The 20,465-nt window shown below is 47.6% G+C and overlaps 1 protein-coding gene and 1 long non-coding RNA gene across 16 annotated transcripts in view; one reads left to right on the forward strand and one right to left on the reverse strand.

The window, feature by feature from the left end:
• GRAMD2A (GRAM domain containing 2A) overlaps nt 1–9,474 on the forward strand; it is a 33,663-nt gene extending 24,189 nt beyond the window's left edge. For 3 of the 15 annotated variants that reach the window (XM_045449195.1, XM_045449197.1, XM_045449196.1), the window contains exons 2-12: nt 237–567; nt 1,823–1,880; nt 2,219–2,315; nt 2,980–3,083; nt 3,654–3,752; nt 3,878–3,949; nt 4,485–4,547; nt 5,541–5,685; nt 5,955–6,054; nt 6,882–6,986; nt 7,240–9,474. In XM_045449195.1, the coding sequence (XP_045305151.1) occupies nt 485–567; nt 1,823–1,880; nt 2,219–2,315; nt 2,980–3,083; nt 3,654–3,752; nt 3,878–3,949; nt 4,485–4,547; nt 5,541–5,685; nt 5,955–6,054; nt 6,882–6,986; nt 7,240–7,243 (930 nt within the window). In that variant the 5' untranslated portion in view covers nt 237–484 and the 3' untranslated portion in view covers nt 7,244–9,474. Of the gene's footprint in view, nt 1–236; nt 568–1,239; nt 1,881–2,218; nt 2,316–2,979; nt 3,084–3,653; nt 3,753–3,877; nt 3,950–4,484; nt 4,548–5,540; nt 5,686–5,954; nt 6,055–6,881; nt 6,991–7,239 lie in introns of those variants that run through there. The other 12 variants (XM_045449198.1, XM_045449205.1, XM_045449204.1 and 9 more) reach the window with 12 other exon arrangements.
• LOC123582760 lies at nt 6,085–6,922 on the reverse strand. The gene is made up of 3 exons (XR_006704537.1): nt 6,491–6,922; nt 6,373–6,416; nt 6,085–6,191 (listed from the first exon to the last, which is right to left on the reverse strand). It is a non-coding gene; the product is annotated as an uncharacterized LOC123582760 (long non-coding RNA).
• Nucleotides 9,475–20,465: the final 10,991 nt, after the last annotated feature.

Genomic DNA, 20,465 nt, shown 5'->3' on the forward strand with positions numbered 1-20,465 from the left:
TAGTGGCCCCAGATCCTCAGCTCTGCTAAGGCCTCCTGTGCTCAGCATCCTTTCCTTAGCATCCTAGGATTGCGCTGAGAGCTTATGGTAATGCTGCCCGGGCACCTCAGGCACTATGGTTTCAGCCATGAGCAAGTCTTAGAATCCTCCATCCGGATGTGCTTTCTCCGGGGTGGGGCCTAGGGCTTAACCTCCTGGTGCTCCACTAAGGCAGGCTGATTTTCCTTCCCACCCAGGAATAAACTGATCTGCAGGCTTCCAGGAAGGATGGCGTGTGAGATTGTCCCTTCTATCAGGGAGCACAGGACTCCTGCCTGAGCTGCTGCCTCTGGACTCTGACAGCTTCAGCCTCACCCTGAACAGCAGGGCTGGTCTTGGGTGGGGGTGGAGGAGCTGCCCTGGGGATGGTGATGCTGGTCGGGAAAGGTGTCCCCATAGAGCCACCCTTCCTGATGCAGGCCTGTTTCTGCTTAGCAACCAGCAGATGCATGGAAAGACAGCTTCTCTGAAGAGCCCTGTGTCCTGCACAGAGAAACTAGCCAGGGTTCAGGCACCCCTGAACTCCAGGTGAGGCCCTTTCCACTGGTCAGATATACATACCGATTAGGGGTGGGAAGCCCTCAGGAGGACCTCAGAGACCAGAGCAAATAAAAAATAATGAAATCTTGCCATTTGCAATGACATAGACAGAGCTAGGGTGTATTACGCTAAGCAAAATAAGTCAGTCAGAGAAAGACAAATACCATATGATTTCACTCATATGTGGAATTTAAGAAACAAAACAAACGAACAAGGGGGGAAAGAAAAGAGAGAGACTGAGAAAGAGAGAGGCAAACCAAGACACCAACCCTTAACTACAGAGAACAAACATCAGTTTGTTACCAGAGGAGAGGGGGCTGGGGGGATGGGAGAAATAGGTGATGGGGATTAAGGAGTGCAGTTGTGATGAGCACCAGGGGATGTATGGAAGTGCTGAATCACTGTATTGTACACCTGAAACTAATAGTACACTGTGCTCACTAACGGGAATGTAAATTTTAAAACTTTAAAAAAATAAAAAAGAAAGGGGCAAAAGGGTTAAAGAAAAGTTAGAAAGGGGACCTTGCGTCAGGTGTTAGTTTGGGCACAGGCTGCTCCCGGCCCCTTCCTCCCATTCCCGGGACTGTCCCAGCACACAGGGACCTAGCAGAGTCTAGGCTTCTCAGGTTACCAGCCTCCTCCCTGCCCACCTGTCCTCAGGCCAACCTGGCCAGGGCAAAGGTTTGCGTTCCAGCACCACCCCTCTCCCTCAGCCTTGGTAGCCTCCATCAGGTCAGGTGAGTCTGCTGAGCTCCAGGCTGCCGGGAGAAGGCTTCCAGAAGGGCATTCCTGCTGGGATCATGGCCCATAGCCAGGCCCCGGAGCTGTGAGTCTGACATCTCCACCTCACCCACTCCCCAAGCTGGTTCCCATCCTTGTGTCTCCTACTCATTTATCCCTGGGTCTTCTCCTCTGCTTATCCTTTGGCCAGAGAAGTGGGAGAGGGTTTTTGACACTTGGGGATGGGAGGCTCCTAAGCATCTCCAGGAGGCGGAGGCTCAGGCTGAGCGAACCTCCTGGGGAGCCACTGCCCACAGCTGTCTGGGAGGAGGGCTTGTAGCCTGCAGGGTCAAGCTACATACTTGCTGTTGCTTATCACTTTGCTGTGGCTTCTAGAGAAGGGCCTCAGTCTCCAATCTCTGCTCTAAGCTTCTGGCTTGAAGCCAGGGCAGACCTGGCCCTAAGGATGTATGGGCAGAACTCAAGGGTTCCTTGTCCCTGGAATGGAATGTCTCCTTTGCAGTCTGCACTGGCCAGAAGGCTTGAAGAGTGAAGAGATCAAGAAGTGTGGCCGAGAAGGGGTAAGTGTGTGGAGGCTGACTTTTCACTGCCCACCAAGGGAGGGGCCCAGGGCTGCCTGAATTTAGTGACTGTTGGTTCCTTGGCCGCCAGGCTTGTCACCAGGGGAAACCCAAGTGAGTGTCCCCCTCCTGGGTGGGGGTGGTGTGTCCCCCTCCAGTCATAGGCTGCCCATTAGGATCTACCGTCACCGAGAGACATGCTGTGCTTGGAACTCAGCCTTTCACCCCCACTGGCTGCTTACTGACTGCTTCATACCAGAGCCCCTGCCCCTGTGGCATTATTTCCTGGTGGCTGGTGCAGGGCCCCTTTAGTGGTCTGATCCCCCAGGACTTCTCAGCCCCAGCTCGTGTGTTTGCAGACACTACTGAGTAAATACAACCAGCAATACCACAAGCTGTTTAAGGACATCCCTTTGGAGGAGGTTGTTCTCAAAGGTGAGCTATCTCCCTGGTGTGGCTGGACAGGTGCCTAGAGTGCCTGAGGCCCAGGTCCTCTCCTCCAGAGCCTCCAAGGCACAATTTCGATACGGGAACTGGCTGCCCTTTGGATGTGGTTGGGCCTGTTTTCTTCAAAAGTATGAGAAAACTGGGTAGATTTGGGACATGAAATGGAATTTATGAACGTTTTCTTGAGGCAATATCAGGGCTTCCAAATCTTATTTTTGTTCTGCTCTTATCAATGACTGCTCCTCCCTGCTCTCAGTGAGGCCTCTCAGTGAGCAAGTTGGAGCATTTGCACAATTGAGGCTCTCTCTCCAGGGCAGGGCTGAGCAGGGCAGGGCAGGGCAGGGCAGGGCAGGGTAGGGCAGGGAGTTTTGCCTGAGGGAGCAAGAATCCAGGCTTGGGGAACCCTGTGAGACACGAGTGGCGAAGGAGGGAACCTCTAGCAGTTTGCTGGGGTAGGGTGGGGCAGTCAGGACTCTCAGGAAGGACTCTGGGTGCTGGTGGAATGGGTGGTTTGGGGCCTGGGGTCAGGAAGTGGGATTCTGAGGAAGGCAGTCCCTGAGGCTGGGCTCTGGACTCCTGAGTGTAGGACCCAGGCCGTGGAGCTTCAGGGTTGGCCTTGCTCATGGCAATCTTCTTTCCTGTGACTTCCCAGTGTGTTCCTGTGCCCTCCAGAGAGACCTTCTTCTCCAGGGCCGGCTCTACATCTCCCCCAACTGGCTCTGTTTCCATGCTAGCCTCTTTGGCAAGGATATCAAGGTAGTAATAAGTGGTAAGGCCTGCAATGGGCCCATGAGGTCCCAGCCAGGGAAGATATAGGCCCCTCCCGTGCAGGCACGCAGGCCTGTCACTACAAGGCATCCTACCTGGCATCTGGGGAGGGCCCCCAATCTAGACTCCCCATCTGGCCTGAGCCGACCTGAACAGCTCATAGCAAATTTATTCTGCCTATGGGTGCCTCTGAAATGCCTTCAGAATCAGAGCGGGATGCCACATTTAGAGGGAGCCATAATTGTGGCCAGGTGGTAGCTCAGGGGACTCCATTACTGGAGTATGGGATTCACCAGAGCAGCCGTCCTTGGCCTCCTGGATAATAGGATGAGAGCCCAGAGTGGTGTGTGCTGTCAGAGCTGGGGCAGGTTGGTAGAGCTGGAAGCGGAGCCTGCATGAGAAAGTGGATGGTTCAGATATTCTTCAGCACAGGGTCAGGCTTCTGCATGGTGTCTATGCTTGGCTGATTGCCAGTTGTGGCTGGGGCCCTATGCAGGAAGTAAAGGGACCATGTCCTTTGGGGTGGATCCTAAGAGAAGCACTCCTCTTCCCACTCAGGTGGTCATTCCTGTGGTGTCTGTGCAAATGATCAAAAAACACAAGATGGCCCGGCTCCTTCCCAATGGCCTGGCCATCACCACCAATACCAGCCAAAAGGTCAGTGAGTCTCTGGGCCAGCCATCCCTTGTTAATTTCCCCAACCCAGCCCCAGGATCCTGACTCTGGCACTCACCCCAATCTGTACTTACCCCACCCTTTTCTGTTTTCTTTCTCTGTCCCAGTATGTCTTTGTGTCACTGCTTTCCCGGGACAGTGTCTATGACATGCTGAGGAGGGTCTGCACACACCTACAGGTATGGAGCTCAGGGGCAGGAGCTGGCCCAGGGAGGCTGCTCAAGTCTGGACTGAGGTCTTAGGACAAGGCTGTTGGGAGTGGTTGGCCCATCTCTCCAACACAGGGACCAAGGGCAGGGAGAGGGGAGTAATAGGCTCAGGTCCAGCGTATCTGAACTTAGTCCTTGGACTGGGTGTCTGTGCTTGTGAGCATGTCCCTTTGAGGCCATTGGCCCTTGTGTATCCCCTGTATATGGCCTCATTGGGCTTCCTCGATGTACAGACAGAAGCTTGTGGCTGCTTCCCAGTGTGCCTACAGCTCTCTCTGGCCCACGGTGAGGAAGTGGGGGAGGGGCAGGAGCTAGGGGAAGTATTTTGCCTTGGATTTGTGCTCTGCTCCAGCATTAGCCCCTGCAAACTCTGGGAGTGAGGCTCCATCTGACCCAAGGTGGCTTATGTGGAGGTAAAGCTCTCTTGGAGAGTACTAACACCTCTTCACCCCTGACCTTGGGTGTTCCAAATGGACAAGTGACCCCTGTTCCCTTTCTTCTTTAGCCTTCCAGTAAGAAGAGCCTGAGTGTAAGAGAATTTCCAGAGGAACCTGAGTGCGAGTCTCTGGTGAGAGCTGAGGCTGGCAGGAACAGTTGCTGGCATGAGGGACCCTATGCCTCTGAGGCTTCAGGGCCTCCCAGGAGGGTCTACAATGCAGAACTTGGGCTCCAGGTTCAAGAGCCAGTGGCCATGCTCTGCCAGGGGTCCCCTAGACCCACCATGCTCCATACCATGTAGAGCCACTAGGTCCTGGGCAGCTCTGTGGACTTTCTGAGCAGAACAGATGTCCAGCCCCCAGAACACCACCCAGGCTGGATCCCACTTCTGTACAGACAGAGAGCCAGTGACCCACCCTCTTTCCTTTAGCAGGATCAAGAGGGCCTTCCAGGGGATAGAGATATCCTCAGGGAAGAACTTCAAAGGCTATTGCTGTAGAACCCAGACAGACTCATTTGAGATTTGCTGCAGCCCCAGCAGTCTCCTTTGCTGCTGGGGTTGTGGGTAGGCAAAGCTGAGTTTCTAGAACAGTGATGCGAATGCAAATGACCCTAGGGTGTTTGAAGCCTCCTTCATTAATCATTAAGCGTTTAGCCAAGCATACGATATGCACACTTCTATGCAGGGGATAGAAGGTGATGTTCCCATTTTTGTTGATGGGAATCCTAAGTATCCCCTGCCAAGGTCAGTGATGTCCTTAGGGTTAGAGTCCAGATTAGAAGGACTTATCCCATCTAAATTATATTGTGCTGAGCTTTCTTGGACTCAGCAGATCTGAATAGATACCTGGGTTAGCTCGCGTCTTAGATCCCATTCTGGTTCTGTACTAGCAGTCTTCGGAGACATTGTTCCCTGGAAGAATGGCTGGTCACAGCAAGGGAGCAGATAAGAGAGACATGTGGTTGCTATGGTAATGGTTTCTCCCCTTGTGGGTACCTGACATCATGCTCACTAGGATTCCATATTGGTAATATCTGGAGAAGGTGTGATAAACCTAGTGTGGGCCCTTAGGACAAGTAAGATCCCAAGGGTCATAGACGATTTCTCCCTCCTTCTCTGCAGGAAGTCCTCATCCCTGAGATGAAGTGGAGAAAGGTGTGCCCTGCCTCCAGGTCCCTGTCCCTTCCAGACAACATCCCTTGTATCCCTCGGGCATCCATGGACTCCACCGACAGCTTCTTTCCCTCCAGGAAGCCTCCAGGCTCTGGTGAGCTCAGGGGGCTTGTCCACGATCACGTTTGTAAAGACCAGGCTTTTCTTCCCCCTACTTCTGCAAAAAGGAAAAGTCACAACCAGCTCTTCCTAAAGCTGTTTCTTACTTTCTTCAAATCTATAAGGGAAAGCAGCGTCCAAGGAGCTTCAGAAAATGGGGGGGGGGGGGGGGGCGGGGGGCGGGGGGAAGGTGGGCATGCTCCTTGCTGGGCTGGGCTCCTGCCTCCTGCCCCCAGAAGATGCCTAATTGCTCTCCTATCACAGAGAATGCTGTCTGTGAGAAGGAGAAACTGGAGGAGTTGCCCAGGAGCGACGGGGAGCTGAGGCTCTGGGACTGCCAGCTCCTCAAGGTCATCTTCGTGCTGTAGGTGACTATATTGGGCGGGGGTGGGGGGGAGTGTCAAGCTCACCTGGGTGTCTGGCAGGGGCCTCTGTGTGTGGGGAGTTCCCAGGTCAACTGAAAGTCCTGGGCGGAGTCTGGAGGCTACATGGCAGGCCCTTCTGAAGCAAGACAAAATATCTCCAGTTTTTATTCATACAACCCTGTAATTTAGGATTAAGTCTGGCAGGATACGAAACTGTTGAATAAAAGTTGCACAGGATTGGAGAGGGGGAGGGCTGACCGAATTGGAGAGGGCCATCAGATAGACTAGGGGAGAGCCACAGCTTTCCTGCTACCTACCTTTAGAGCAGTTTTTGGAACCCCAGACGTGTCTGTAATTTGGCCTGAGGGCCAGGAGAGCGGTGAGCATGGTGGGGTGTTTCATGAACAGCCAGCCCCTGGCTTCCCCTCACCTTACCTCATGACCTTCCTCTGGTTCTGCTGGCTGAGTTCTGACTGTCAGCTTCAGCACTTGCTGGGGGAATGTGGACCTGCCTCCTTAGGGGATGATCTCTGTGGTCTTGAAAAGGAAGCACCGGATCAAGGTGGCCAGTCAGAGGGAGGGTGGGCTCAGTTTAAGGACCTAGAATTCTTGCTAGGCTTTGAGGACACCTCCGTGGGGACGAGTCTCAGGACCCTCACATGGCCTCTCAGAACAAACATGTCCAGGTCTGAATGTAGCTAAAGGGCGAGAGTTCTCTAATTCCAAGTACAGCTGGAAGTAGCTTAGTCCCCACTCCTATTTCTGGTGAGCCTCTAAAAATGCCCTTTTCCTAGATAAGATATCCTTCTTATCTCTCTTTCTCCAGGATCTGCTTCTTGGTCATGTCCTCATCGTATCTGGCATTCCGCATCTCCCGGCTGGAACAGCAATTATGCTCCCTGAATTGGGATGGCCCAATCCCTGGGCACAGGTGATGCCCTGTCTCTTGCTAATGCCTCTGGGATTGAGGGTAAAGGATAGGAGCCAATTGCTATGGCCGGGCTGCGTGTTATCCTGGTTGGACTTGGCCCTGCCCTTGTGCTGGCTTGATGGCCCTAAGCAAGGTTGGACAGAGTGTGCAGGGTGCACAGATCCCACCCTGACTCACTCTTGTGGGGCAAGAAAGGTTCTGATCTGTCTGCCTTTTAGGCCCTTTCTCTGATGTGGGCATCTCCTGTGTACAGGTAACAGCCACCTGGCCTTTGTCCCCACTTCTCCATGAAGAATGCTGTGCGTGCTAAGGTTCCACCAGTGATCGCCGTGGTTTATGCTGCTGCTACGCTGAGACTGAGTATGAAGGAACATAGTCCAGATCCTTCCTCCTCCCCCTAACTCTTATCTCTCCTGTTTACAAAGCTCCTACAATTTGGGGACTCGGACAAAGAGCCAGATTCTTGGAACAGCTGAGAAATTCTGTATACTAAGCTTCAGCAAGCACTTCAGTGAAAAAAGAAAATTAACTTGTTCCTTGGAAACAGCCTGGCACAGGTGCAGAACACTAGGAGCCACCGGAGGGACAAAGGCCATGCTTTGGTTCCTGGAATGTACCTCTCCAACTGTCACGCGGCTCGCTGCCTCAGTGGGACAGAGGCTCTAACCCAAACCACCAGTGGGGCTCTGCTCTCTCCCAACATACTGTGCTCTCACTTGCGCCCCTGAGAGTCTCTGTTCCGGGAGCCAGGCCCCTGTCAGGCCAAGGGCAGACTGGGGGAGAGGAAGGGGAGGGGGAAGCTATGAAGCAGGAGAGGAGGGCGTGTGGCTAGGATTCCAGCCAGAGAGGAACGTTCGTGCCCTGTGCTGAGGCTCTATCCTGGCCCCTCACAAAGAGGCTGGCTGAACCTGGAGGACAGTATTTGCAGCAGAGGATGGTGGCAGGGGCTGTGAAGGAGAGCAGAGGTCCAGCATTCTGTGTCCTGAGCTGCCACTTCCTGGTGAGACAGGTGGAGCGGGGCCTTTGATCACTGTGGTCACAGACCTGGTACTGTCTTCCCCTCGTGTGCTCAAACAGTTCTAAGGTCTCCCAGGCGGGAAGTAGGGGCTGGGGCTGGGGTGGGTGGGAAGGTTGGTGGCTTTGATTTGAGTTTTGCTTTGTACTCCCTGGCCGACTGCCTGAGAGGCCGTGACCCATAGCAACCTGTCGGGAGGTGAGGCTGGGCAGCTGGGCAGTTGGGCACAATGGTATAGGGCCACTGCAGGGCAAAGCTCACTCATGTCACCAGAAATAAGTATGTTGCGGGCCATGGGGGGAGGCTTCTCCATTCTATGAATAAGGTAGAGGTGTCCAAGGTGGGCCTGGTACAGTGCAGGGACCAGGCCAAGGGGTTCTGTCTGATATCTCTGGGGACAAGAGAAGTAGGGGATGAGAAGAGTAGACACAGTGGTAGCTTTTAGAGATTCCTCCGCTTCTGCCAGGGCCGCCTATTTTCTAAACAGCTCGCCTATGCCTCAGAACTCTGCCTGCTCTTCCTGGGACTCCCATCTGCTAAGACAGTGCCTTTGGAGGTTCTAGAGGGGCCTCAGTGAAGAGGTCAGAGGTATCAAGGGAAAGTGGTGATGGGGTGAGTGGTTTCAGAAATAGCCACTGTTTTTCCTCCTTCGGACACCTGAAAGGTTAATCAGGGAGAAATCCAAGCAGAAATTATTTATTGCAGAGCCATGATTGTCCTATTAGGACAAACCCAAACAAGAATTGGAGGGACTGACTGCAGGTGACAAGTCCCAAAGCTCAGACTAGCAGTCTCTTCATCCTCACCCCATTGCGGGTTATAGGATTACGCTTAGAGCCTGGGGGGGTTGCTTGCACCTCATCTGTATGTATCAGGTGAAACTCATTCCATTCTCCCCACAGCACCACAGTGGGGAAAACCCCATCCTTTTTTTGGAACCAGCCCCCTTCATCACTCCTTTCCATCACGTCTTCAGGGAAATACTTGCCCCAGTGTCTCCCGGCCCTGGTCCTTGCCGAAGGGCGGGGAGAGTAGGTCCATTCTCTGAGCCTTGCCAGGTTGAGCCAGAGGCTCATCAGGGGCCAGCAGAGGTGCCAAGTCATGGGTAACAGTGCCAAAGTGCTGGTGAATCTAGTCTCCACCTGTGCCACAGGCTCAGAAAGGGCAAGAGGCATGCTGTAGGGTGGGGTGGCTCTGGAGGCCCTCTCGGGTCCAGGGATTTCAGTGGTATGAGTGTGCCTGTCGCTCTGGAGGGCCCTCTGTTTCTCCCTTTGATTCCCCAGCCTGGTCCTCTGGGGCCAATGTCCCTTTTGGTTGTGCTCATTTGTAAACTGTGTATTTGTACAGACCTGCTTGCACTGGCTGATACTCCTTTAATTCCCTGAGAGATTGGTTCAACTATCCTTGGGTTGTTCCACCATAGTATTAGCCTTTGAAAATATTTTAAAATACAAAAATTTGATTTTTCTAGTGTCCTGTGGTATGGAAAGTTCATTTTTTATCTTTTGACTACTCGCAAAGGGTATCCTACTGACACATTTAGCACTCAAGAGACTGATGGAGCCCAAGTCATTCCCAGAATCCCCAGTACTCTGCAAATCTCACACGACTTTAGCTGAGCTGCCTCATACTTCAGGCATAATGGGAAGGGCAAGAGTGGCCACAGCAAGCCTCCACAGCCTTCTGCCTCTGTTGGGTGGACACTGAGAATGCTTCCCCACTTCTCTGGGGCAGATCCCAAGCAATGTCCCTGGTTCGAATAGTCCTGTGCTTTTTTCTGACTCAGCAATTGAAGTGCAGAACTCAGAACCAGAAAATTCCTGTGTCCTTTTCTGTGACTTTGAGCCTCGATTAGGGAGGTTAAACTTCATTTTGGGCCACATCACTTTTTCCCTAGGATGCCCCCTCTAGTAGTGATTCATTCATTCAGTAAATATTTAAAAAAAAAATTTTTTTAACGTTTATTTATTTTTGAGACAGAGAAAGACAGAGCATGAATGGGGGAGGGGCAGAGAGAGGGAGACACAGAATCAGAAGCAGGCTCCAGGCTCTGAGCCATCAGCCCAGAGCCTGATGCGGGGCTCGAACTCACGGACCGCGAGATCGTGACCTGAGCTGAAGTCGGACACCCAACCGACTGAGCCACCCAGGCGCCCCTTCATTCAGTAAATATTAAGTGCAGACTATGAGCCAGGTACCATGCGAGGCACTGGGGATAGAGCAGTGAACATGTCAGGCAATGTCCCTGTGTGCCTGTGGCACCTATGTTCCATGTGGACATAAGTTCCAGGTAAATATGTAAATAAACAAAGTAACTACAGATTGTGAGTAGGTTCCATGAAGGAAACAAACAGTGATATGAGACTAAATAGGGAGTTGGCTGTGGATGGCTGGTCAAGAAAGGTTCTCGGAAGTGCCATTTAGGCTGGTGAAAGGGCCAGCTGTGGGAGGAGAAAAGAGAATTTCCCAGAAAATGGATCAATAGCTGCAAAATGTAGGAAAGATGTATATGTCTCTGCACAGAGAGACTGTCCACATGACTCTGGGTACTAAGCAGGTGGAAGAGTGATGTGAAAGAGGTTGGAGAGGTCAATGCCAACAAGACATACAACCAAGTAAAAATAGGTAAACAAACAACTTGAATAGACATTTCTCTAAAGAAGAGACACAGATGGCCAACAGGCACATGAAAAGATGCTAAACATCACTAGTCAATAGGGAAATGCAAATCAGAACAACAATCAGATACACTTCATACGCGTTAGGATGACTACTCTCAAACAGGATACTAGTGTTGGTGAGGAGGTGGGGAAATTGGAGCCCTTATGCACTGTTAGTAGGAATGTAACATGCTGCAGCCACTGTGCAAAACAGAATGTGCAAAACAGGTTTTCAAAGCATGAAAAGCAATTACTTATGATCCAGTAATACCACTTCTGGCTATATACCCAAAAGAACTAAAAGCAGGGTCTTGAAGAGTTATCTATCTGTACACCCATGTTCAGAGCAGCATTATTGATAACAGCCGAAAGGTGGAAGCAACCCAGGTGTCTATTAGCCAATGAATGGATAAACAAAATGTGGTATATACATACCATGGAATGTTATTCAGACTCAAAAAGGAAGAAAATTCTGACACACGCTGCAACGTAGATGAACTTTGAGGACATTCTGCTAAATGAAACAAGCCAGTCACAAAAAGACAAACACTGTATGATTCCACTTCTGAGAGGTTCCTAGAATAGTCACAGTCATAGAGACAGAAAGTAGAATGGTGGTTGCCAGAGGCTGTGGGGAAGGGAAGTGAAAGCTATTGTTTAATAGGCATAGAGTTTCAGTTTTACAAGATGGACGGAGTTCTGGAGACAGTGATGATGGTTGCACAATAATGGGAATATACACTTAAAAAGTATCAAGATGGTAAATTTTATGTGTATTTTACATGTGTGGGCACGTGCGCACACACACACACAGAGGTTGGAGAGGTAGGCAGGAGAAGGGAGTTTGGATTTTATACAATTCCTCAGTACTGCCAACTGAGATCTGAAAGTTTGGAGCTCATAGGCTCAGTGGTCCTTGAAACCAAGTGCTTTCTTTTGCTAGAGGAAATAAACCCATGGATATAATATGCAGAAAAATATGGCTGATAATCTACATGGTAATATACCCCCTATTCATTATTCTCAGGCTGGCTCATAGCAGCAGCATCACAGAGAGGTCAAATAATCTTTATATTTTTTAAAGTTGAAATGAGCTAACTATAAGGAAGAAACAGCTGCCTTAAATTTGGAGAAATTGAGGGAAATATATAATGCAGGGTTTTGCAACATGCATGTAGCCAAATGAGAGAAGGTCATGAAAGGAGCAGGGGCTCTGGTGAAAAGGGCATTCAGGAATGAGGGGAGTTCTGGCAGAACTGCACCCCAACAGGGCCTCCTGTAAGACTGCCCACCCTCCTGCTCCCAGCACCCAGCCAGCTAGCCTTGGCCTTCCTACCTGGCATTAGGACACCTGTCGAGCTGGGTGAGGTCATGAACCTATGCAGCTCCTCTCTCCTGGCTGCTGGGCGTCAGAAGCAGGGCGTCCTAGGGTAGAGAAGCTTCTCAGAGAAGGCTCTTCTGTTTGCCTCAGGCGGGGACAGAAGCCAGATCCCCAGGCTGGGCTCTTTGAAGGGGAAGAGATGCCTTCTGGACCACTAGGTGGCAGCAAAGTCCAGCAGGAACTGGAGCCAAGGAGGAGAGGCATAAACTTCAGTTTCCTTTGTTCCCTTGCGGGTGAAAATGGGCCAGGACTGTCCAAGTCCAGTGCACATTGTCTATTCAGTGGCAAAGGGAAGCTCCTGTGGCCATTTCTCTATGGTCCCCTTTGGTCCTTTCTCTTCTCCTTTCATAGCAGGATGGGGGTGGGGTGGAGTGGACCGCATTCCCAAGGGCTCTCCAGACCTTCAGAAGGTAAGGCCAGTATCGAGGCAGAACTGGCAGGTGTGAAGAATAAGCATGTCTTGTTTGGGGGATGGGGGGAGTGAGGGTGCAGGAAAGGGAGAGAGGGCAGCTCTGCCTCTCTTCCAACAAGGACATAGAAATCCCAGGCTTTCCCCCTGACCTGCCCTTGTTGTAGGTAGCCTCTTAGGGCACAGAATTATAGAAATCTGGCTCCAGCAATGTACGATTTCAGGAGGCCATAACACTCTTTCTCCTCCTACCTTCATTTGGAGAGAAGGGGCTAGACCCCAGGGGAAACAGAGGTTTAACACTGCTTTGTCCATCTAAAGTGAGAGGGAAGGAGGGGTTTAAGCCTCTGAAATGATAATCCAGAGAAACCCGAGTGCATCTGCCTGCGTGCCTGACCTCCACAGAGCCAAGGAGCACCTGGCGCCCAGCAGGCCCAGCTTGCTGGGCCGCCTTTGTGTTGGCAGGGCTCCTTGCCTTCCCGGAATGTGTTCCTTCTTGTTTGCCACTCAGTGCTTGGCCCAAAGCCAAACCTGGGCTGCTCAGAATACCATGCCCCACTCTCTTCTCTCATAGGATCTGAGACAAGGCTCTCTTCCATTTGGGGAAAGGCCAGGACCTCTCTGCAGCCTCATCCCACTGGTGCCGACTTCTCTAGGGATATCAGACCCCCCAGCTGCTAAGAGCAGAATCACTTAGGGAGGATACAGCTGGGACCCCAGCAAAGCAGAGTGTGGCATACTGATATCCTATCCTATTGGCAGCCTTCTAAATAGGGCCAGAGTGGGCAAAGTGTTACTCATAAGCTATTCATTAACTTGTTAAATGCAAAAGGTTGGCTTAGGCACCACTTTGAGAAAATGTGACACCCACTGCTCTTGGATTCACTCTAGCATGAAGGCGTGTTAATTGGTGTAGAATTTCTGATGCAAGTTTTTCTTTGCTGTTGGTTCCAAATACCAGGCTAGTCTGTATGCATGCTCTCTCTAGTACATAAATACTACTAAAAGATTTATTAAGCATGTTCTATGGGTTCCCGATTGTATGCTTCTATAGATGCTATAGTTTTCTGAGCAAGCACTTAACTGGGTGCAAGGCCCTGTACAAGGTACTTTTTATATTTATCTCATTTGACTCTTACTACAAGAAACTCTCAATACAACAATACAGTTTTCACACCTTAAACTGAGACGGAAAGACCAGAAATATAATATGGAACCCTTTAGGGAGGTTATTGAGGAAACAAGATAGAGGGGAGAGCCATATAACAGTGAGCCCACAATAAGTACTAAAGGTAGTGGTACAAAAGGAGACCAACTCATTGGCAGAGGGGTGTGCAGCATGTGTGGGCTTCAAAGAATGAGTAAGATTTGGATCAGAGGGGAGATGTGGGGAGGATCCTCACAAGGTACATGTTTAGGGGGTAACATCGGTAAAAGCATGTGTGTGGAAGATGGTGCAGATGGAAGCTTGGGAAAAGCTGAGTTCCTGTTGGGGAATGAGTACATAAGTGGGCAAAATCCCTCAGGATTTAAATGCCAGGATGAGAAGGAAAGACTTGGTCTTTCAGGCAATGGGGAGCTACTGGATCTTAGGAGTGAAGGATACATTCGGTGGTTTAGGAATCCTGGTTTGGCAATGGAGTGTAAAGCAGACAAAAAGTATAGCAGAATAGTCTAGATCATGGTTTCCCAACCTCAGTACTACTGATATTTTGGGCTGCATAGTTCTTTGTTACAGGGGTTATACTGTGCATTCTGATTGTCTACATGGCAGGAGATTAGGGTTTGGGCCTCAGAATATTGGCAGATAGTTTTATAACCAACTGCGTCAACCTATTGACTTTTAGAATAGCTGACAAAAATAAAAATGGTTTCTTTGCCACAGGAAATTCATCATCAATGCTTGCCAAAGAACTTAATGGCCTAGAGAAAAGAGGTCTCAGAAGTAGATCATTCTGCATATTAGAAATCTCTAGAGGACACTCCCAAGCTACAGATAATGTGTTCTACACTCATTAGTGAGAAAGTGGCTGATGTCAGGATTTTTCTCCCTACCCCCCACCTCCAAGTCACGTATTGCTCAACGGCCACTTTGAGTAAGGAATGCCCAATCTGCTGCAGACAGAGAAGCTACTGATCTGTAATTCTGCTAGGTTTGCATTCACCTTTCCAAAGTTTTGTTTTTGGCAATTGATAAAGTAGATGAATGCAGCTGAGCCTGCCAATGAAGAGCTATGATTTACCAAGATATATCTTTGTCTAAAGGAGAATCAGTGAAGTACAGCCCACTGGTTGGCTGCTTATTTTTGTAAATAGTTTTACTGGAACACAGTCATGCCCATTTATTTATACACAGTCTCTGGCTACCCTGGAGCTCCAAAGGCAGAGTTTGAGTAGTTACCACAGAGACCATATGACCTATAAGCCTATAATATTTAGTAATATTTAAGAAAAAGTTTGTTGATCCCTGGTCTAAAAGAAAATGCCTATGTTGTACAAAATTGTGGACTTAGATTCTCATTCTGTTGCTGGGGATGACAGATTTCCATTTTTTTAATTCCAATAATTATCATTAAGTGAGTTAGGCATTGAGTGACTTAGGCACAATGCTAAGTGCTTGGGGTATATTAGTGGACAAGGTTCATAGAGATCTTTACCTTCATTGAGCTTATATATTACAGTGGTGAGTGAGGGAGATAAGACAATAACAATAAATTACATAGTATGCAAGAAGGTGATTAAGTGCTAAGGGAAAAAGAAAAAATGTAAGGCAAGAAAACTGGGATTGGAAATACTGATGAGATATTGCAATTAAAAGAGGATGATGGTTATGCACTGTTGGTGGGAATGCAGACTGGTACAACCACTGTGGAAAACAGTATGGGGTTTCCTCAAAAAATAAAAAATAAAATTACCATATGATCCAGTAATTCCACTATGGGGTGTTCACCCAAAGAATATGAAAACACTAATTCATAAAGATATATGCATCCCTATGTTTATAGAAGCATTATTTACAATAGTCAAAATGTGGAAGCAGCCCAAGTGTCCAATGATAGATGAATGGATAAAGAAGAAATGGTGTGTGTGTGTGTGTGTGTGTGTGTGTGTGTGTGTAACAGAATATTAGCCATAAAAAAGAATGAAATCTTACCATTTGCAACAACGTGGATGAATCTGGAGGGAATAGTGCTAAGTGAAATAAGTCAGAGAAAGACAAATACCAAATGATTTCACTCATCTGTGGAATTTAAGAAGTAAACGAACAAAGAAAAATAGACACAAAGCAAAAAACAGACTCTTAATAATGGAGAATAAACTGGTGGTTACCAAAGGGGAGGTGGGTATGGGTTAAATGGATTTAGAGGATTAAGAGCATACTTACCACAATGAACACGGAGTAATGTATAGACTTGTTGAATCACTATATTGTACACATGAAACAAATATAACAGTGTATGTTAACTATACTGGAATTAAAATTTAAAAAAAGAGGATGATGGTTGGGGAAGGTCTGATGTTTAAGCAAAGATGTAAAAGAAGTGAGAGAATATGCTTTGTGGGACATTCCAGGCAGAGTCAATAGCCAATGAAAAAGTTCTCAGGTGCCTGACTTTGTTCAGTAACAGCAAGGATGCAGGTGTAGCTGAAGAGAGACAACAAGAGGACAGGACTAGGAAGTGAGGTCAAAGAGGTAACGGTGGGGCAGTGCAGGGTGGCGGGGGACAGGGAGATCACAGAAGACTGCTGTAAGAACTTTGGCTTTTACTGTGAATGAAATGGGAAGTAGAGGAGTGAATAACAAGTTTTTACTATACAGGTTTTAAAAGGATCACCCTTAGCTGCTAGCAGGGTAAAGGTGGAAGCAGGGAGGTCTGTTAGAGACTATTATGGCAATCCAGGTGAGAGATGATGGTGGCTCTGATGAGAGTGGTAGAAAAACAGGTGGTAGAAATGGGCAGATTCTGGATATATCCTGAGGGCAAAAACAACAGACTTCCCTGTTATACTAGAGATGGAATATAACAGAAAAAGAGTTATAAAGGATGACTCTGTGTTTTAGCTTGAAAGGACGGATGGAGTTGCCATCCACTGAGATGGAGAAAGCTATGAGTGTTGCAGTTTGAGGAAGGAATATCAGAAATGTAATACTGGGTGTGCTGAGTTTGAGATGAGCTTTGGATATCCACGTGGGGAATGTCAAGTGGGATATATGGGTTTGGAGCTCTGGAGAGAGGTCTGGGAGATATAAATTTGGGAACTGTTGACAAAGGGATGATATCTAGAAGCACGGAACCGGGTGAAATATCACCAGGGACTGAGTATCTGTGCACAGAGGAGAGGATGGAGGACCGCGCCCTATAGCACATCATTGTAAGAGATAAGGAAGCACATATCAAGGAGGTGGCTGATAAATGCTAATAAATCATTTTTCTTTTACTGTGGCTCAACAAAAGTACTTTTTCCCTTGAATGTGGCCCAAAAGTTTACAATCTGGAAACTCCAAATGATTTAATGTTTAAAGGTCATTCTTTCAATACAAAAATGGCCCCTGTCTCATATCCGACCCCTTAGGGAAGTCCTGAGACTTCAGTTTCTCCGAGTTGATTCTCTATCTCCTGGGTCAGACTGTGATGCAGTCTTCTTGTCTCCTGTTCCTTTGGCTATTGCCCTCTTGCCCGTAATGTGCCAGTCCTCTCCCTTCATTCCTCCAAATGGCCCACCACCAAGATGGTTGGGTGTATCCAAATTGCACACAAGTTTTAGAGTTAATGGAAGGCTACAGCACAGAGCAGAAAACAAATCCAAATTCAATGCACACATAGAAATGGAAAGCTCATAGAAATGGAAATCCATTCTCCACTATTTTGGAAACTTCTCACTGGCCATCTCCAATAGGCCCCTGCCTCCTGCTATGTTTCTGGCAAACATCCCATCTCAGTTCTTTTCATCAACCCCCCTCCGCTTCTTTCTTACCAAGGCCTCATTCTCTTTTTCTAGGGCATCCAATGAAAATTCAAATTTCTTTCATTTTATTATTTGGAGTAACTGATCTTTCTTTGTGTCCCCCTGGCCCACTCAAGCTAACCCCAGGGAGTTGACTTTTCTCAACCCCAAAAGGTCCATCTAGATATTTAGCTCAACAAACAACAACAACAAACAACAAGCTCTCTAGCAATACATTATGCCATACTCCTGATATCAGAAAAGTTATTCCTTTTGATAAAATAAAACAGAAAAAAAAAAAACCCACTATCACTAACAAGCATTATGGTGGTTAAGAGTTCAGGTTCTGGAATCAGTACATCTACATTTAAACCTCATCAATTTACTTAACTTGGGCAGTGCTAAGCCTTAGTTTTCTCTTTTCTAAAAGGGAGATGGTAATGGTATCTACATTACAGGTTTATGTGATTATTGAATGGGAAAATTCATGCCAAATCCTTAGAAATCCCCAGTGTATAGAAAGAGCTCAATAAAAGTTATTATCTTTTAAACTTCAAGAAATAAATTTAAACAAAGATAAAACTCAATGTTGGAAGGGCTACATGGGATTAGTTTTTATGTTATATATTTTTAATGGTACTAAACATTGATTCTTATGAGAATTCTCTGGCTATCTATATGAAGGGATAAAAATTGCTCATATGCTTTGCTGGTCCAATTCCACTTTAGCATATCTCAAGGAGATAATCTGAAGTGAAAAAGTTACTTATGAAGAGTTTGTAGCACTACTATTCATAACAATATCACAACTAACCAAAAAGCCTAGCAGTGGAGAAAGGGCTAAGAAAATCATGACCTATTAACTTGATGTAATCCCAAGTTACCTTTAAACATAACAAGTTGACAATGATTTAGGGTGGACATTTGTAAAAAAGCAGAATTAAAAGTGCTTACGCATGAGGTGTCTGGCTGGCTCAGCTGGTAGAACATGCAACTCTTCTTTAGGGGTTGTGAGTTCAAGCCCAACGTTGGATGTAGAGCTTACTTAAAAAAAAAAAAAAAAAGGAAAAAGTGCTTATGCAGGGATTACAACTATGTAAAATGTGAAAACTTCAAATCAGCAGAGAAATTGAAGAGATGTGCATATTAGAGTTACATGTTTAGTGAGTTTCTCTTATTTTCTGTCAGGTTGCTTAAGTTCATCAACCTCCCTACCCCCACAATAGTTTGCTCTTATACAAGCATGAGATATTATGCTGATAGCATGATATTTTGATTCCGGCTGCAATGCCATGGAAGAATGATGGGCTGTTTCTGATAAATTGCTTCTATATTTGCATCCTTTCATTCTACAAATAATACCCAGTGTCTATGTGCCAGGCACTATATTAAGCAGCAGGGATTCAATGATGAAAAAATCAGATACGGTCCCTAGCCTCTAGGGCATCAGCAGTTTAGTGCGAAGAGAGATATAACACCAAAAATTATATGTGATTTGGGCACATTGAAAGCAAATTAGTCTGGTGCATCAGGGAAGATTTCCCTGAGGAAGAGATTACATGGGAATTTCCCTGAGGAAGAACATGGGGGAGTTAAAGGGGGAGAGAACAGCAGGTAGGAAGGCTTTAAGGGGAGAAAAGAATGGGTTGTGTTGGAGGAACTATAAGAAGGTCTGCAGAGTTGGAGTACAGTCAAGTAGGGCAAGGGTGGTCTAGCTCATAAAGAGCAAAAAAAGCAGGAAGGGGCCAGATTATGCTGAGCTTTAATATATGGGCAGAATATAAAATGGACTGAGGGATGGAAAGTATGCATGAATACTGGAGACTACCCTAGAAGCCATTGTGGCAGTCCAGATGAAAGCTGGCGGTTGTTTGGACTAGAGTGGTGGCATTGGCAATAGAGAGAAATACACATATTTAAAAGATATTTAAGATATGGAATGAACATCACTTGGAGATTGATAGATGTGGAATCTGAGAGAGACACACACGTCAGGGATGACTCCTAGATTTCTGGCTAGAACTGGGTGAGTAGTGGTGTCATTTTCTGAGGTAGAGAATGCTGATAAAGTAGGTTTGATGATGGGGGAAGATGAGTTGAGCTTTAGGATTGGCTGGGTTCAAGTTGCTTATGAAATATCCAAGGGAGATGTCCAGTAAAAGGATATACAGGTAGAATTTTGGAAGAGTTCAGGAGAGAAGTGTCCAACTCTATCATTAGCCTGGTGAATGGCTGGGAGAGCCTAAACCCTGAGAATCTCTAACAAGTTGAGAAGAAACTGGCAAACAAGAAAGAGTGGTCAGCGAAGTACTAGGAAAACTAGGTGTCACATCAATTAAGGAAGAGTGGTTTGAAAAGGAGGGTTTAATGTTGCTAGGAAGACTAGTCAAATAAGAACCATAAGTGATCTTATTGAGAAGTTTTTGTACAGTGGTGGGAGCAGAATCTAGATTAAAGTGGTTTGAGAAGTGGGAGGGAGGTGAGAAATTGTGACACTTTAGATTTGGCTGTTAAAGAGGAGGAAAGCAAAAGGTCAATATCTAGAGGGAGACATGAGGTTATGCTTTTATTTATTTTTAAAGATGGAGAGATTTAATACATCTATACATCCAGGTGCTATTGGAAAGGAGCCAGCAGAGAAGAGTGGAGATGATGACGATGGTGTGTGTGTGTGTACGTGTGTGTGTGTGCCGTTTGCACAAGGTCCTGTGTACAGGTTAAGGGATTAGCCTTTTCCTTATGAGAGTCACTGCAATAGGAGTGAAGAATGCTCAAAAGTGGTATAGATACAGGTAGGTTCATAGATTTGGAGTCAGGAACGTTGAAGGGGTACATGGTAGTTCCTGTTTTCTTTCTGAAGTTGCAGAGTGCAGGAGAAGGTAAGGGCTTTGCAGGTGTGTGGAATGTAGACTGAGGTGGCAGCAGTGGAGAGCCGGAGTGTGAGCTGGCTGGGGAAGTACAGCCCAGTGCAGAAAACTTTGACCCAGCTTGTGTCATGGGGAGAGGGTTCCAAACAGGTTTCTTCGTTTGGGTATCCAGAAGGAAAAGAGGCACAAAGTAATCCTTC

Source organism: Leopardus geoffroyi, chromosome B3 (genome assembly GCF_018350155.1).
Source record: "Leopardus geoffroyi isolate Oge1 chromosome B3, O.geoffroyi_Oge1_pat1.0, whole genome shotgun sequence".
Classification (NCBI taxonomy): domain Eukaryota; kingdom Metazoa; phylum Chordata; class Mammalia; order Carnivora; family Felidae; genus Leopardus; species Leopardus geoffroyi.